The sequence below is a fragment of the Camelus bactrianus genome, chromosome 26 (assembly GCF_048773025.1).
Source record: "Camelus bactrianus isolate YW-2024 breed Bactrian camel chromosome 26, ASM4877302v1, whole genome shotgun sequence".
NCBI lineage: Eukaryota > Metazoa > Chordata > Mammalia > Artiodactyla > Camelidae > Camelus > Camelus bactrianus.
In genome coordinates this window covers 17,386,436-17,403,359 of record NC_133564.1, presented here as the reverse complement: position 1 = coordinate 17,403,359, position 16,924 = coordinate 17,386,436, and the positions used below count along the sequence as shown (strand labels likewise).

The window sequence follows — 16,924 nt, the reverse complement described above, 5'->3', positions numbered from 1 at the left end:
AAAGAGAGAGAGAGTGTGGAAAAGCATCTACCTGAGGTGGATTAAGATAAGAAGCCAGGGGTATGCTTCGAGTTTCAGAGCTTCTGGACGGGGGAACACTTGTGACTTCGGTGTTGACACGGGAAATGACGACAGGTGGAGATTTATTCTCAGCTACCTTCAGTTTTTCTTTCTGTTTTTTTCCTTCTGTGCCAAGAGAAAAAGCAACATTATTAAGAAACATACTATCTAATACATGCACCTAAAATCCACTGTTCCAGGAGAATATTCGTTCTTCAAATACCACGAGTCTGCTGTGGCCACGAGTCTTGCTACAGAGAGGAGACCCTATAGAGCAACAGGCTGATGTGACACTTTCTCGAGAGCACAGAGCGAAATGCCTGTCACATCAGTGTAGGTAGAAAAATCAAGATTATACACCAGGGCAAGAAAGATTCTTGGTATTTTATAATATCCCAATTAATTCCTTTGATTGGAAAAAGTAGTATGTAAATTAACATGATTATTACTCTCTTGTACAAACTGGTTAACACTAGTCACTTCTTGACAGTTCTGTAGTTTGCTTCTCCTCAATTTCAAGTAGTTTAGAAAACATGTTACATAGGTAAATGAAACGATTATTAATTAGCTTTGTTTACATTTTATTTTATAAATAATGTCATCTATAATTAAAAACCAGTACAACATTTCTAGGGATTAATTAGGTAATTTTTTTAACCACAATTTTAAAAGTGACTTCTAGCTTCTTTCTTGTATAGTTCTGTGTTTTTTTCCAGGAGTGACTCTATATGATTTTTATAGCTCAAAAAAACCATAATGTCCTTTTTGAAGTGATTAGAGATCATTTTTGCATAAAGGCAGAAAACCCCATCCCTTCTCACCCCACTCATGTCCTAGGGTTGGCCAAGCTGGTGGGGCAGGAAGCTGAGGAACAGGTGTTACTTCTTCATTAAGCCGAATTCTACAAAGTAAGTACCTGCGAGTGTAACTTCCCAGTTTTTTCTAATCAGCTTTCCCAGTATTTCTACCACATTTGTCCAGACGTGATCAAACACTTCTGCAGCCACCGCATCTCTGAGACAGTCGTGCGGGGACACGGGAGGAAGTCCATGTTTACGCTGCGTCCGGTGATGCCGAGCTGACTTCTGTTCAAGACAGTCCTCATCACTAAGGACAAAACCCATTCTAATTACTGACGTATGAACGGTTAAAGTTAAAATAACGCTGTCTTTCTACCTATCCAACATGCATGCATACATATACGTTAAACACATATAAATAAACCTAACTTTTTTTTTCCAACAGCACTTTGTTAGTTTTTAATGGACCAACTTTCAATCAGGAGGCAAATTTTTTATTATACAGTATTTATAGCTTTTGTCTAAGAACCAAATAGGCATTTAGTGCAGAGACTGGACCTTCCCCTTTGCCCACCTGGGCAGCCGGGCTTGGGGCACGGGGAGCCCCCTGGGGAACAAAGGCCACTAGTAACCTTGTCTGCTTTCGACAACACGCTGAACACAATTCTTTGTTTCTGTCTGTGCCTAACTGTCAGTACGAAAAGGGAGCCCCGCTTCACATCTCCACTTCCTGCCAGGAATCTAAAAACTTCGGGGAGCATGTGACTCTCAAAAGAATACAAAATCTTTTGGACAAGTGAAAAATTCACAACACACTGAATGAACATATACTCAAAATACATGCCAAATAAATAAATACTAGTGTACTAAGTCAATGTCAATGTCAAATAAAATTCCATTTACTCTTCTTTTCTGTCAAAAGCGAAATACTCTTCAATCTTTCCATCCACATCATAAACCTCTTCTTCCAGGGATGAACGTGCCGTCAGATCAGTAACCCCTGTGCCGTGAGGACCGGGCAGGGCAGGGGCTGAGAGCACTGCCGGGACTACATGGGAGCCGGAGATGCACAGCCTATGGGAAAATCAGATTCTCCATGAGGGTTTGTGGAACCTCAACAACATAATGTTTACACCATCATGACGGGTTTTTACAATTATCCATAAAGCCACAGAATTCCAAATTTTAAAAATCACTAAATATCACATTTGACAAAAGCCATATATTTAAAAGCAACATTTTAACGCAGGCATCATTAAAAAATTTTGAGGGCTTCTTAAAAGTCTAAATTATTCTACGAGTTTGTATCCTCTTTGCTGTAATGACAGGGACGTCGTGGCCCAGTCCCAAATATGTATGAATGGCATAGAGGGATTTACCAAAATCTGTTCGTGAGCACAAGAAAATGGAATGGAGCTTTATTTCTTCTGCTACTGCCCTGGGGCTTAGGATCCACCCCAATGAGGCAGTTTTTGCTTTTGCATCTAGCCTGCCTTTCAGAGTCTTTGAAACAACAATTTAGAAGTTAACTTCCTTGTTATTTGTATTACACACATCATCATCATCATCAATTTAGAATCAGAAGCATCTTGGGTAAAAAAAAAAATGCTCTGTACCTCCTGCCTGTCACTGAAATCTGAATTTCCAGTTTGGTTGAGCCAAGGCTTGCGGCTGAGATAGACATGAAAAAGCACAACTAAAATGCAATTTAAAACACTTTTCAAAAGCAACTTCTAGGAACATACTCTCTGACATTGCTCCTGTGTGCACAGGCATCAAAGGAGGGTTTGTGGACGGCAGAACCAGGCTCGCTGCCCTGGAAGTGCTGGACCCCTTCATCAGTGGGCGGGATGAGCTGTTTCCCCAATAGTCTGTAAGTGCAAAAAAAAGAGAAATTAGTATTTCTGATTGGAAAGGGAAAGATGTTTTCCCATTTTAAACGCTGGTAAAAGAATCTTCTGAAGAAGCACGTATGAAGCAATAAGGTAGAGTTAGGTAGGTACGTGAGCAGTGCAACGGGATCCCAGGAAAAGCACAGGCTTTGAGGAAGAAGGACGGACTGTTCTTGCAACTGAAGAAAAGACTTGAGACAAAGCTTTCAGGCTCCCTGAGCCGCTGACTTCACCTGTTTGATTTTACATGCAAGGCAGACTAACAGTTCCCTTGTAGGACTGAGTGGCTTAGAGATAATGTGATCGGATTCAGACAACTCGGGCACACAGAAGCTCTCTGTAAACGTTAGCTAATATACACACAATGAAGAAAGATATATAAATATATATATAATTGGCCTCTGGTCCTTGTCATCTTTTCTTTTTTTCCAGCCTCCCCTCCGTCACTTTTATGTGAACTATGTAAGGCAGTGGTGAGAGGGGCAGGTCTGAGTTCTGGGATTTCGGGTCAGTGCACCAGGATGCTAGGATCCACCGTTAACATCCAGTGAACACATTATAGTATCTAGGGCAGGGGCTTATGAAGGACTGAAGAGGAACAATGAAAAACCTAGTGAGTCAAGATTTTTTTTTAAAAAAAGCTACCTAGTTGAGATAATCAGACCTATCAACATTTGTATGAATGTTCCCATTTATTCTCTCTGGATACAACACAGGGGAACTTCAGATACTGACATGGATTTTTTTCTTCTAAGAAGGTTTGACTGAGTAGTTGAAGGAAGATGACCTTCACACCCAATCTATAGTCTTCATCTTTGGTACAAAAAGTAGATGACCCTTCCTACATAAGGCATCGATTGGTCAGGTGGTAAGATTCATCTATCCAACCGTTCAGCCAATAACTGTTCCTCCCCCCACCCCACTCCAAGCACTGCTCTGGGCACTGAGGACAGACACGCTGCTCACATGTTAGCGAGTGAGAAGGCAAAGGGGAACGTCCGCCATTCCTCCGTTCCTGCACTGTGATGTGTGCAATGCCTTTCTGGGGACAGAAAGCTAGATTTGCTGCTTCTCACAAATGAAAATGCACTTGAGTATTGGCATGTCTCCAGATTTCCTCAGACACTGTTTCAAAGGATGTGATTTCTCAGTAAGGGACACGTGTTCCAGATACATATTTTGACAGGGCCAGTGCTTTCACTCAAAATATACCAATTTAGTCAACAGGTGGGGAGTGAGCAGTTCCTAAACGAATTCTGCAGAGTGACTATGAACAGCCTCCTTACCTCAGATGGAGGGACCTCCTTGCCCACTCACTGCATTCAGCCAGCAGATTCTGCGTCTGAGGGCTTACTTTCCCTTCAAATAACATTTCCTCTACCTCCCAGAATAACTGCTGTACTTTCTGTGCGTTGGCTTTGTCAAACTCCTAAAATAAAAATGCACATCTACTTACAAGACCAGAAGCTGTAAATACGGGCTTCAGAATCAATGATATGTACAAATTTATATAGGAGGGACTATGACATGAATAAAAACCAGTTATGCCAGTGCTGCAATTTTTACTCTTCTGATAAATTACATCCCGCTCTGAGACTCAGCTTCCTTAACTACTAATAGAGATTATTTCTATGACACCAGTTATGAGACTTATTCAGGTTTTTACATAGACATGTTACAGGGATAGACATACACACTGACGCAAATGTTGCTGTAGATACGCATACACACACCTAGATATCTAAGCACACACGTGCACACATATGTGTACACAGACACGTGTCCCTCACATCACTGGGTGTGACACACCTAAGCCCTTCTGCAAAATACAAGCTATTTTTTTTCTGATGATCATGACACTGAAAAGGAAAATTGCTTTTATAGGAAGGGCGGTTCATCTTCTTTTAATCAATGAAACAAACAAACAAAAACCTTAGGTAATTTAGGAGATGAGGCCAGAGTATTCATTTTTCCTGTCTGGCCCTGAGACTGAATCTAACTCACAGCTGAGAGCAACCAAGGGCCTATTCAGCCTGACAAACCTGATCCAAAATGGTCAATTCAGGGTGATTTTCACAGAATGTGATTCAATGTCTTCCGTGTTACTTCTTCCCCCAAACTGATAATAAACTAGATTCCCATATTGCTGGGGAGTTGAAGTATCTCTTTTGAAAAGCAAATAAGGAGAAAACTCAGAAGAATGTTTGCTTCCAAGGAGGGGACTGAGGGGCTGGGGTGGGGAAAAGGGCTAATTTTCATTTTCCTATCCTTGGCGTTTTGTCGCTTTTGCAAATATTATCAAAAAGTAAATAAAAGTTTTCAAATTCAAAGCAAACTTTAATGCTTATGGGCTGGATTAATTTAAATTCTATAAATGGAAGTCATAAGACTCTCTCCGGATAATTACGTGGAAATTTGTATTAAATGAATCCCAGAATCCGGACAGTTTGAAGACTGGTCCTCAGCCTTCCTCCTATCTGCGCACTTAACGGAGAAAGAGTGTGAGTGGAGGTGGACAGGAGGGGCGTGCGGGTGGGCGCTGTTTATTTCCAACAGCCCCTTTTTGGAAAAGGGCCCGAGAGGCTGGGAGCCGGCCCCCCTGCAGAGCGGTGTCCCCGCGGCCCTCTCTCCCTCCCGCCGCCTTGAGAACCGCGGTGTAAAACCAGCCCGGGAGCGGAGCCATCGGCGTGTGCAGGGAGGGGCGGAGAGCTGCTGCAAAGAAAGCAAAGAATCCAGGTCACAAACAAGACAAGACCCGGGGTCAGAACACCCGAGGTGCTACGGTGCAGACTTCCACAGCCGCCCCGGCGTCACAGAAGACTGTGTCCCGGAATTCTCAGGGACACTTGCCGGGAGGAAGAGCTCGGAAACCGCGCAATCACAGAGATTTGGCCGCAGCCTGAGCTGTCGGCTAAAGTCTCACCCAGTTGAGTCCCACTCTTAACAAAAACAGGATTAAAGTGAATAGCTTCCGCTAGGGTTAGAAGTAAAATATCTGATTTAAGAATATTCAGGGGAAATTCCCTAATCATGGCGATTTTTTGTTTACAGCTTTTATTTTTCCCCAATTTTTCTCTTATTCATGTTCCTCATTGTCAGAGTCTCTCCTGAATTTCCAACCATAGTTATTACACAAGAAATCATACATAATAAACTGAAGGAGAGGGTTGGGAGGTGGGATAAAACCAAAACTATCAACAGCTAAGTCTCTGGGTTATGAAATTATGGGTGATTTTTATTTTTCCTTAGTGTTTCTGTATTTTTAATTTTTATATGTGACACGTTAATGTTTTTAAATGTATGTCTATGCATGTGTGTACTAGGTAATGATTTTAAAATTGGTGAAAAGATTTTTTTTAAATAAGAAAGCAAGTCATCATTATAAATTGTCATCATGGGATTATCCAAAGTTTTCTGAGACATACATCATCTCTCCAAGAGTAAACGGAGATCCTCTCCGTAGATAAGCCAGTGGTTGAACTCTGTGTCCCAGACCCAGACCAAGAGTTGGCGCCTTCTGTGGGTGTGGGGCTGCCACTTGATGAAAATGATGACACGGAGTCACTGCAGGAAGAAATGGAAAATAAATAACATTTACTGGGAAGAGGTGTATATACTGAGGACTGGCTTTACCTCTCTGAGCCTACGTTCTCTTTCTTTAAATATATTGGTTAATTTTCACAGTGCTCTGATTTTAGAAGATGTATGCAGTGCAACATTTCACTAGGCTAAAAATAAAATTGCTTTTTTTCCCCTCACTTTTACAAGTTCACGGCCTGTCAGTGACTTTGAGTTCACGCCCATCAGTGACTTTGTGTCCCGTATTTGTGATGGGCATGTTTTGATTTGCAATAGGAAGCATTAAACAGGCTAATTCTTACCTGGTGTATTTATCAATGGCTTTCTGTACATTTCTTGTAAAATGTGTAGGTAAAGGATCTTTGCTTTTTTCAGCAAAACTCTGCTTTCCAGATCCTTCTGACAGTCCTCTTCTGAAAAAATAAAATATGAAAAGTATCTGTACGACATAATTTTACTAAGACATTTAAAATTCCCTTTTGTAGAAAGTTGTCCCTCTCCTCCTGCCATGCCCCCCTAAACACACATGTGCGTTCCCATGCGGACGGGCTCCCGCGGGCACACACACGCCCCTCAGGACACCAAGGTCTAGGACTCTACCATTTTTATTTTTCTTAGAATCAAGGATGTCATCAACCTAGACACCTTTATGTAAACTGGAAAAAAGCAACTTGTGACTCCACCAGACTGGTCAAAGTTGCCCAAAACCTAGGTGGGTAAAGCCTCACTCTAAAACTTGGCAACTGAAAGTGAGCTGGGTTTTAGGTCCCGCCTGTCCCTCGACCAGGCGCCCTTATGCTTACAAAAGCCAGTCAGCCTTGGGGGAGGGCATAGCTCAGTGGCAGAGCACATGCTTAGCATGCGTGAGGTCCTGGGTTCAATCCTCAGTAGCTCCATCAAATAAATAGACCTAATTACCCCCCAAAAAGCCAAATAAACACAAAAAGTTTTAAGCCAATCAGCCTTGTGAGCACACACACAATTATTCCATGTTAATTGTGAAATAATATCAAATTCTTTTGAATTACTAAACACATAAATAAATCAAAGAAATAGCTGAAACACACAAGCAATAGTGCACTTTAGTTTGGTGGCGTAGCCTGATTTGCAGGGAGTTTAAAAATATTAAAATGAATGGAAAACTGAAATAGAAGAAAATTTCTCAATTTCTAATAAGGTATTAAACCTGGCTGGTGCAGCCCAGTTAGTGTTAATCATTAAACTGCCCTTTCAATGGACCTCATAAAACATTTACTTTCCTCTAGTCAAAATACTTTCTTAACGTTTAACTGTAAACAACTTCTGTTCATTTATAGAAATCATATTTTCCCATACAAATAACATATTTTATATTAACTTAAAATATGGTAGTCATTTGGGGAAAAAAAGTCAACTTTCAATATTTTTAACAGGGACACCACTCCAGCATTCATTTTAAAAGTTTGCTTTTGCTTTCAAATGGTACCTAATTTTCAACATTTGTATTTCTGAATGTAAATGGAGTTTTAAAAAATATTAATATAAGAGAATCAATTTTGCCCTTAGTTATATACCTACAGTACTCTACAACAAAGGGAATTTTAAGAACAAATTAATTACTATAAACAGAGGGTAGTGAGAACCTCTCACATATATGTCTTTACAAGAGAGAATAACAGAATTATATGATTTTTTTCCCCCTCTCTTTATTGCTCAGTAGTCTTAAGTACAACTAAGCAATTCTGAGAGTAAAGGTAGCAGAGAAAAGAATAGAGGACAAGCTTTTATGCTAATAAACTACTTTACCTCTCACCCTATTCAGGTGTTTCAAAATCATCAATTATTTGTCGTTTCCATGTGACTCAACAATTCCAGGTAAACATTAAAATACTTAACGACATAAAAGAGGCATCCAACAGATCTGCTTTGAATGTTACAAAATATATACTGGTATAGGAGTTAATTTGCCTGTCATTAAGAAAGAATTTTAAATCTCAGGTGGTGAGTTAGATAAAATAATGTTTCTTTGCCATATTTATAGAATAATAACCCAGATTAGAATCTTGCTCTGCCACCGACAGGCTGTGTGCTTGAGCAAGTTACTTCTCCTGCTGTTTGAGACTCAAATTAATGTTAAGTGCCCGCATAACCAGGCGAGATGAATCGGGTTACTCTTACTGCTGTTACTGGTAGCACTTGCCACTCGATAAAAACAGTCTTCTTGCTTCTTTGCGCCTCTCACGGCATTTCCTATCATATACATCTCTTTGCTGCTTTAGTTTTTTATTGGGATGACCTTGACACTTCGTTAGTATTTTCTATCTGTAGCACCTAAAATACTGCCTGTCACCTAGAGATACTCTACGTTTGTTGAACGAATCAAAAGGCAACGATTAAATTAGGGCCTCGAACAAAGAATGTGCTTTTGCTTACTCTGAATGTCCATGCTTAATACAAAAGATGACGTTGTGACCGAACATGGAAATATCCTCCACATTTAAGACATTTCTGGAGTTTTTTTTTTTTTTTATCCTTTATAAGGAAGGAAAAGCCACAGCTCTTAGCATAGCTGATATTTCCAAAAATGACTTTTACAACCAAATAGACCTTTAATCCACTCACGTCCACCTTGCTTGCTTCGAGCTCCCCTTCTGCCTTATATGCAGCTTGAAAACGAAATTCACTAACCAGACTCATGCCAGCTTGTTTTGTTTTCAATGAACAGTCATTTCTTCCTTCAGATAATTCACCCTTTTTCTAAGGGAGGAGGAAGGAGACCTTTCAGACTAAGAAGAAAGTCATGTACAAAATGGAAAAATGAATTCCTCTCTTCACATTTTACCATACCCTTGCAAAGATCAACGCTCCCACCCACTTCCAAGTGTGGCTGAGGACAGGGGTCTTCAACATTCAGGGATGGTGGTGGCAGTAGTGTGAGAGTGTGTGTCGGGTGGGGGGTATTACTATAAAACAGATGTCTGAAAACACTATCTACTTCCACACCATTTCTCCAGCTTTTTCCTCCTCTGTTCTTCATATCCTCATCTCCTTCAAAGTTTCCATATTTCTGTAGAATGTATTAAACTTCAGAGTTCAGCTTACTAACATATAGATTTGACCACAAAATTCAGAGGAATTCTAAAGAAGAATTTGACCACACACCACACCCCCCACCGCCAAACCCTATGACGGCCCAAGGTCACAAAAAACAATAAGGCTGGAGCTAGTCCCAGGACTCTAGCCATTTGACCTGGATGTCTCTTCAGAAACCATGAGTTACTGACAAAGTCAGCTAAGAACAGAATGCTAGAACTTGCCTTTTTTCTTTGTATGTCTTGTTTTGAATCTTGCGGATTCTGTCCTCTAACCATGCATGGCACAGTTACTTCAGGCATAATACTGAACATCTTTAATTCCCTGTAAACTGTCAACTCCTGTGTAATCCATACAGTCTAGGTAAGTGTACACTAATTACTGGATGTGTCCTACAGATATCTTACAACTTTTTTTTTGAGATGATAAAATACTGCTAGTCAGTACATTTAAGGCTGTTCATTTGGGGACGGGGTTTGGGTTTTAGGGTGGACTGAAGTGCAACTGTGAACTATATTGCAGTAATTTGCTGGTGCATCAAAGTTAAATTAAGGCTGAGTTCCAATCTCCCTAAGTCACCCTCCTCCAGTTGTCAAAAAAATGACTCAGTGATTTATTTTTCCTTTTTAAAAGTTGCCTCTTGACAGCTCACAGACTTCTGCCACTATGCCGTACAGAAATTCAATGATTAAACAATGATCTCAATATTTTATATTTCTGCGTAAAAGGATTGTCTGAAATGAGAACTGTATTCTGAATGGGTTGGAATGCAGGATGGCAAACCCTGACTTATGTGACGCATCCTAGAAGCAACCCAGGTGCCTGGCTCTTGGGACTGATGGAGAAGTCATCTCAGAGCAAGTGAGCAATTGGGCTTGGGAAGGCCGGAAGATGTCAGCATGAGAGATTTCATGAATGGATGCAGGGAAACAGACCAGATGGGTTCTGGCTTTGCAAGCAGGAAAATATCACGCACATGGCACAAAAATGTGACAGGAAGGCAAGTTCATCCCCCCTCCCTTCCCCGATCAGGACTTACCCAATCACCACCAGCCCCAGGCCCGGGCTCGGGTCCCCCGGGCCGGGCCCCGCGCCTCGAGGCCTGGGCGCCGCGGGGCGCTGAGACTCCGCGCCGGCCCCCCGCAGGCGGCGCCCCCGCGCGCCCGGGGCCGGGGCTCCGCGCCCGCCCAGCCCGGCGCCCCCGCCCCGCTACCCCTGCACGTGCCACCGCAGCGCGCCCGGGAACCGCGAGTCTCGAGCGGCGCGGCCAGGGGCACTCCCGGCCGGTGCTGCGGGGCCCATGGGCGCGGCTGATCGCCGGGCGCCCCGCGCGGCTTCCCCCTCCGCCTCCCTCGGCCGCGAAAGCCCAGATTCCGGCGCGACCGGGCGACGCCTCCTGGCCCCGCGCCCGCCCTTCCCTCCTCCTTCCCTGGTCGCCGCGCCCCTCCCGGAGGTCGGGCTGGGCCAGGAGGCCGGTCCCCGGCGGGGTCCCCTCTTCCCGAGCCCGGGCGCTCCCCGCTCCCACCTGCCGCCCCCTGCCCTCGGCCTGCGCCCCGCTGCCCCTGGATCCCGACCTCCGGAAAAACACGCTGTGCCGCCCGCGGCCACATTTCGTAACCCGGTGCCCCGAGCTCTGGCCGCAGGCCACTGCCCCCGCTCGGCCCCGCCCCACCGCCCTCCCCGGGCCTCCAGTGCGCGATGGCCTTCCCACCCCTTCCCCGCGTCTGCCCGCACAGGTGTTTGCTGGCCTTCATTCTTTAAATAGAATTTTAATGAATAGGAGAACTACACAGACTGATTTCACCCAGCCCGCTCCTCCCATCAAAGCATTCCTAGTTGGGCGGGGGTGAGGAGGGGAGGTTGGTAGAGGTTAAAAACAACAACAAAACTGAAGTCCCAACCTGGTAAATGCAAGATGCTAATCTGATTAACAGGGACTCTAGGTCTAATTAGGCGCCGAAGATTTGTTTCCTGTCCTGTCCTGTGTCTCCATCTTCAAATACATGCTCTATCTCATGCAGTCCAATAACTACAAACCAGAGAGCATACCTGCGTTGTGGTTTATTAGCATATGCTTGTTGCAACCTCGGAGTCATGCAATTATACCAGGACCAGAGTCACCAGACTCTATGCTGTGAGTTGACAAAATGGCCATTGTCATAAACTAAAAGAAACAGGAGTGAGTTGGCTTAAGTACAATACATTTTCAAAGCAAGGTGCCCAAGGGTGGACAATGCCTAGGGCCGGCCTTTCCCCACCATGAGATTCTCAATAATCACAATGAGTCAAGTGGCCACCTGAACAATTCCCAGTCCCTTCTCCTTTGAGATCTTAGGCCTGCTAAGTCTGAACAGGTACAGAGAAGCCGACCTCTCTCTCCTGCTCTGTATCCCACAAAAAGGAATTCTGCCAGCAGATTGCCTTTGGTCTTGAATTGCAAGTCTTCCCTGGGTCTCCAATCCCCCCTGCAGATTTTGGATTTACCACACTTCCACAGCTACATGAAACAATTCCTTAAAATAAATTAATGTCTGTGTCTATATTAGCTCTAGAGAGACTAGATACAGATACAGTAATACATTCACATTCTGTTGGTTCTGTGTCTCTGGAGAACCCTGACTAGTACACTGATAAAACTGGAATGAAATGCAGAGCTTACTTAACAGTAATGCACCAGTGTTGGCTCATTGGTTGTGACAGATACACCATTATTACAATATAATGTAATATAATAAGATGTTAATACTAGGGGGCAACTTGTCTGTAAATTAAAAACTGTTCTAAAAATTTTAAAGTCTATTTTAAAAAATGCTTGCATTAAACTCCTCTACACATTTAAATATATTTTACAAGTTAGTAACTACTTTTCAAGAAGACCAGTAAAACAATGTAATGTTTTGTTAGTTTAATGTGAAGAGTATAATAATCTTAGAAAGTGCTAGGTAAACTATAAAGTCCATAGATTATAAAAATTATAGAAAAATATAGAATTAATATATTTCAACATAAAAATTAAAAAAAGTTTTTACCTAGGTGATGAAATTTATAAGGACATTTTTCTTAACGGATTTTAAGAAATTATATAACATAGTATAATGTGTGATATTATCTGATAATATCTGCTATTAAATAATAACATAAATTTGCCTTATATGAAGTTTTTCTAAGAACAATCAATGCAAAATAAAGTACAACCACAAATGACTCATTTGGGGATTGAAATGTTTGCATGCAATACTGCTGGAAAGCCACTAGATGTCACGCTTTACCACTTTGAAAACCATGACCAGCTGGATTTTAATCCCATTATGTTTTTGCAAGGATTAGAATTTAGTGAATTTTCATTCTAGTACAGACGTAGAACCCTGTTTAGATCAGAAATTACGATTTCAGTAAATAATACCTAGCCTGCACAACCAACAGAAAGTGTCAAGATGATAACACCCTCCATGGAGGGAGTGCTTTCACTCTGGCAGGCAATTAAGGTCAGGGACCTACGTACCTTGCTTCCAAACTCACAACAACTTCTTTGTACAGGAAAGAAACCCAAGGATGAGAAACATTAAGTAAATTACCAAGGGTAAACAATGCTATCCAGACATGTCCAGCCTGACTTTAAAAGTTTACCCTTTCTGGGGTTCATCTCAGATCTAATTTGCAGATTTCTGTTGACGTTCTTTTAAAGATACTCTATGAATACTTTTACACACAAACTATGTTCTATAACAATATTCGCCAACACTGCTTGAATACTTAACCACATCCCCAGTCCCTGTTTAAGCACCTGATGTATGTTAGTGCATTTAAGCTTCACAGTCATTTTCTGAAGGGGGAATATGGTTAGGACCATTCTGCATATTCGTAAACTGAGTCACAGAGAAGTTGATGGCAGGGCACAGCCAACATTCTAACTCAAGCAGTTGGTGAGAAAGCTTATTCAACACCATACTTCAATCTTCTCTGCATAACTCACACTCCTCCAAATTCCCCTGCAGGTGATATGGAGAAACCAAAGCTCACTCATATTTAGCAAAGAATATTTAAAAGTTTTAAAATGTAGAGAAGTGCTGTATCTGGAAAAGAGATAGCAGGAAGAATAATTATTAGACTTTTCACGTGAAAAGTATAAAAATCGTAGACAGTCCTAAGTCATCTATGGGGTCAACAGCTTATGTAAAATTACAGAAAGATACAGCATTAGTATGCAACTCAAAATAAAATACCTAAGTTGGTTTTTCAGAAGCCCAACAATTTCTAAATGTGCTGAAATCTCTCAAAGACAATAATTTTTTATGCAAGATCATATGAAATGGCCAATACTATACTATTTTGAACCAGAAAAACAGAAATTTTGTGCTTTAAACTAATATATTGGACGAATGGGTTCAAAAAGCTTCTTTTACATCCAGCACTTTTTCTTACTTTTAAGCATTGACTTTATAATACTTTTGTCAGTAGAAACTGAAAGAAATAACAAGCTATCAAAAAGTGTTTTATAAATATTTTTTTTTATAAAAAAATCAGGATTTTGAAGGGAAAACAACTACCTAAATCCAGTCTATGAAGAGCTCAAGGTCCCAAATGGCCCCATCAATATAGTAAAATTTTCCAAGAAAGTGTTTTCTAATGTTTGATTTGACTTCTTTTAATAAGCAGAGCAGAAAATGAAGACTTTGCAGTCATTTCTAGGCCACTATTATAAGTTTCACTTTATGTAATTGAACTATTAAAAATACAGTTAATCATCATCATTCGTGAGTTTCATATTTGTGGTTTCATGTACTTGTTAAAATTAATTGTAATCCCCACATCCATCAACACATGCAAAACAGTAATAAACATGGTAGCTATTAATCCATCTATATCAATAATCACTTTGAATGCCAGTGGTCTGAAGGCACCAGTTAAAAGACAGAGATTGTCAGAGTGGATCAAAACAGAAGACCCATCTCTATGTTGTCTACAAGAAAAACTCTTTAAATAGAAAGACACATATAGGTTTACAGTAAATTGATGAAGAAAGATACACCATGCTAACACCAATCAAAAGCTGTCTTGGGGTAGTTAAAAACCTTCCAGTAAATGGTCTTTTTTGATTAAGTGAAGTTTTTGATTTTAACATAGTGGAATTTAACAATCTTTTCTTTCTGGTGAGCATTTTTTGGGTCCTACTTAAGTGATCTTTGCTTACCCCTAAGACAAGAAGATCAACTCCTATATTTTCTTATATTTAGAAGCTTCACTGGTTTACTTTCATATTTAGATCTACAATTCACTTGAAATTTTTTTGCATGAAGTATGACATAGGTGATCCAGTTTCTTTCATTTCCTTAAGGCTATACAATTGATTCTGCACCATTATTGAAAAGACTATATATATATAATAGCTTTATAATAAATTTCATATCCTTTAGAGTAATTATTGTGTTGTTCAATTTTTTTTCTATGTATCTGCTATCAATTGTTGCAAAAGGTATGTTAAAAATTTTTACTACCATTTTGGATTTGCTTATTTCTTCTCTTAGTTCTGTCCGTTGTTGCTGTAGACATCAATAGATCATTGTTTTTGTAAACTCAAAGTTTAGATTGCTTTTCTGGAGTAGAATAAGCTCTTCACTGTTTACAAGGTTACTTCTGAGTGGTAAATTTTCTCCCACCATGTATGATAATTCCTGTATTCCCTCATTGAATCTGGCTGCCGCAATCAGACAGAAAGCATGAAACACTTTTCCACTAGAGTGGAAACCTTAGCAGCAGATGTTAGGTGCTACAGCTCTGTCAAAAATAGATCTATCTTTATATATTTTGATAACGATTTTATTGGTGCCTACAAATTTGTAATTTTCATATCTTCTAATAAACTGACCCTTTCATCTTTATAAAATGGCCCTTGTTACTTCCACTAATTCTTCTTGTTTTAAAGTCCATGTGGTCTTTAAAACAAGATATTATTAAAGCTACCCCAGTTTTCATTAGGAGTTGCATGTACAAACACTTCATCTACACGTTTATATTCAACATTTCTGCACTCGTATTTAAACTATGCCTTTGATGAATAATATATAGTTATAGCTTACGTCTTAAATACAGCAGGGGATAAATTTGGTTCTTATAGCAGACAGGGCTGGGGGCTCTAGCAATCCCACATCATCTTAATCCAATCAAAATTAAGAAGACTTAAATCTGCATTTCAAGCCCTGGGAGGCTGGTCTATTTCCAGTTTACCATAACTCTTGAGTGTGTGTGTGTGTGTGTGTGTGTGTGTGTGTGTGTGTGTTGTAATTTACTGTCCGGCTTTTCTAGTTGCACTCAGGTGGTGGTTTTTTGGAAACAATCCAGTTTGCCATTGTGGGAAGTAGAATGGAGAGAATTTTTGTATTGGACTATCACACAGTGTGTGATATAAATCACCATTCATCTCCCAAGGGAATCTTCAGTGACATAAACATTTCCCCCTAATTCCTTAATGCAAGAATAATTCACTAACACTTAATGGTGAGAACAGCGCTGCATGCTGCTTCATGGTCAGCGTGAGGCGAAAACAGAAGTTTCCAGTGGGAACACGTGTGTGGCTTAGAAGCGTATTCGGAGTAAACACACGTACACACACACACACACACACACAATGCTAAACTCAAAGTGCAAATGAAGAACTTAGGTACATTAAAAAATAAACATTCCCATCTAAGATGAATTTCACATCAACTTTGAATTCACAAAAATCATGAGGTCTGGAACCCAACAAGACATGTTTCCATTAAGCACAGCTAAAGTCTTGGCTGAAACAAAGGCAAAAACTACCTCCTCGGGGACTTCGAGGGTTAAATCAAGAACCAACTTTACTCATCAAGTCCAAGGTTAAACTCCACCCCAAGGTCAAACCAAAAACAAAAGGATCAGAAGTAGAACTTCAATGAAGTCATAGGAGGAAAAGACGGACAGAAGGACAATGGCTGGATATAGAATGACAGACAAGGTTCATTTTTTTCAGCCCCAAACCAGGTGGTGCGCATGTGTGAGGCAGCCCGGAAGGACTGGCACAATCAACGTTTGCATAGTCAGAATTCAGTCACTGTCGTCAGTACTTCTTTGACATCTAGCATAGAGTCCCACCATTTTTTTCAATGTAATTTTGATATGCTCTATTAAAAGAAATTTCATTGTAAGGAATTGAAATCACTGATTAATTTTAAAATTGCCACTTTAATGAATCTTTAAAAAAATAACCAATATCTCATAGATTTTTTTAGATTGTCAAAATTATACCATTTCTGTTAGAAATTAACAAGCAAGAAAGATCCAAAATGTTAAAGGTTATGTGAAAGAAACATACTCATTAGATAAACACGAATGCAAGTGCCTGGCAAAGATTACAGTTGTCAATATTTAATCATAAGACTTCTAAAACCCTTAAGTGCGACATCTAATTAAGAAAATGCTCATGTGTAGGTATACCCTTTTCCCTAGCAAGGGCCATATCCAATCGCTTATTCTCTATTTTTTTTTTCTAGTAAGACAATG

At 40.6% G+C, this 16,924-nt stretch overlaps 1 protein-coding gene across 6 annotated transcripts in view; it reads right to left on the bottom strand.

Moving 5' to 3' along the window:
- Positions 1 to 16,924, bottom strand: part of FAM149A (family with sequence similarity 149 member A) — a 30,081-nt gene that overhangs the window by 8,555 nt on the left and 4,602 nt on the right. For 2 of the 6 annotated variants that reach the window (XR_012502505.1, XM_074353681.1), the window contains exons 2-8: positions 6,634 to 6,744; positions 6,178 to 6,316; positions 4,039 to 4,181; positions 2,606 to 2,731; positions 1,764 to 1,934; positions 977 to 1,167; positions 32 to 186 (exon numbers count right to left, since the gene is read on the bottom strand). Coding sequence is in view for 5 of the 6 variants with exons in the window: in XM_074353681.1 (XP_074209782.1) it covers positions 32 to 186; positions 977 to 1,167; positions 1,764 to 1,934; positions 2,606 to 2,731; positions 4,039 to 4,181; positions 6,178 to 6,316; positions 6,634 to 6,744 (1,036 nt within the window). In the remaining variant the exon portion in view is untranslated. Of the gene's footprint in view, positions 1 to 31; positions 187 to 976; positions 1,168 to 1,763; positions 1,935 to 2,605; positions 2,732 to 4,038; positions 4,182 to 6,177; positions 6,317 to 6,633; positions 6,745 to 10,442; positions 10,601 to 10,977; positions 11,012 to 16,924 lie in introns of those variants that run through there. The other 4 variants (XM_074353683.1, XM_010953278.3, XM_074353684.1 and 1 more) reach the window with 4 other exon arrangements.